The sequence below is a fragment of the Haliaeetus leucocephalus genome, unplaced genomic scaffold (genome assembly GCF_000737465.1).
Source record: "Haliaeetus leucocephalus isolate CR32 unplaced genomic scaffold, Haliaeetus_leucocephalus-4.0 Scaffold273, whole genome shotgun sequence".
NCBI lineage: Eukaryota > Metazoa > Chordata > Aves > Accipitriformes > Accipitridae > Haliaeetus > Haliaeetus leucocephalus.
Genome location: NW_010972709.1, coordinates 5513026 through 5513240, shown reverse-complemented (window position 1 = coordinate 5513240; position 215 = coordinate 5513026). Strand labels below are relative to the sequence as shown.

The 215-nt window shown below is 60.0% G+C and overlaps 1 protein-coding gene across 1 annotated transcript in view; it reads right to left on the bottom strand.

The window, feature by feature from the left end:
* CTSZ (cathepsin Z) overlaps window positions 1-211 on the bottom strand; it is a gene marked incomplete at its 5' end in the record, with an annotated part of 5085 nt that extends 4874 nt beyond the window's left edge. The window contains one exon of the mRNA XM_010569775.1: window positions 1-211. This exon is cut by the window's left edge and continues 177 nt beyond it. Coding sequence (XP_010568077.1) covers window positions 1-211 — 211 coding nt within the window.
* Window positions 212-215: the final 4 nt, after the last annotated feature.

The following is a 215-nucleotide window of genomic DNA, read 5'->3' as shown; positions in this document are numbered from 1 at the left end:
GGGGGCAGAAAGAAGGAACGAGCTCCCTTGCTGGCCGGGTCTGTAGTTTCAGGCAAATGAGGGGATTTTTTGTGGGGGAAAAAAAAAAAAACAAACCCAAAACTCCGCTTTCACGGAGTTTTCGTAAGGAGGCTGCGAGTGTCCAGCGAGCGGCGCGGGTCACGTGACGGCGGGCAGCGTGACCGGCCTCGTGACCGCCGCTGCGCCCCGCGCGA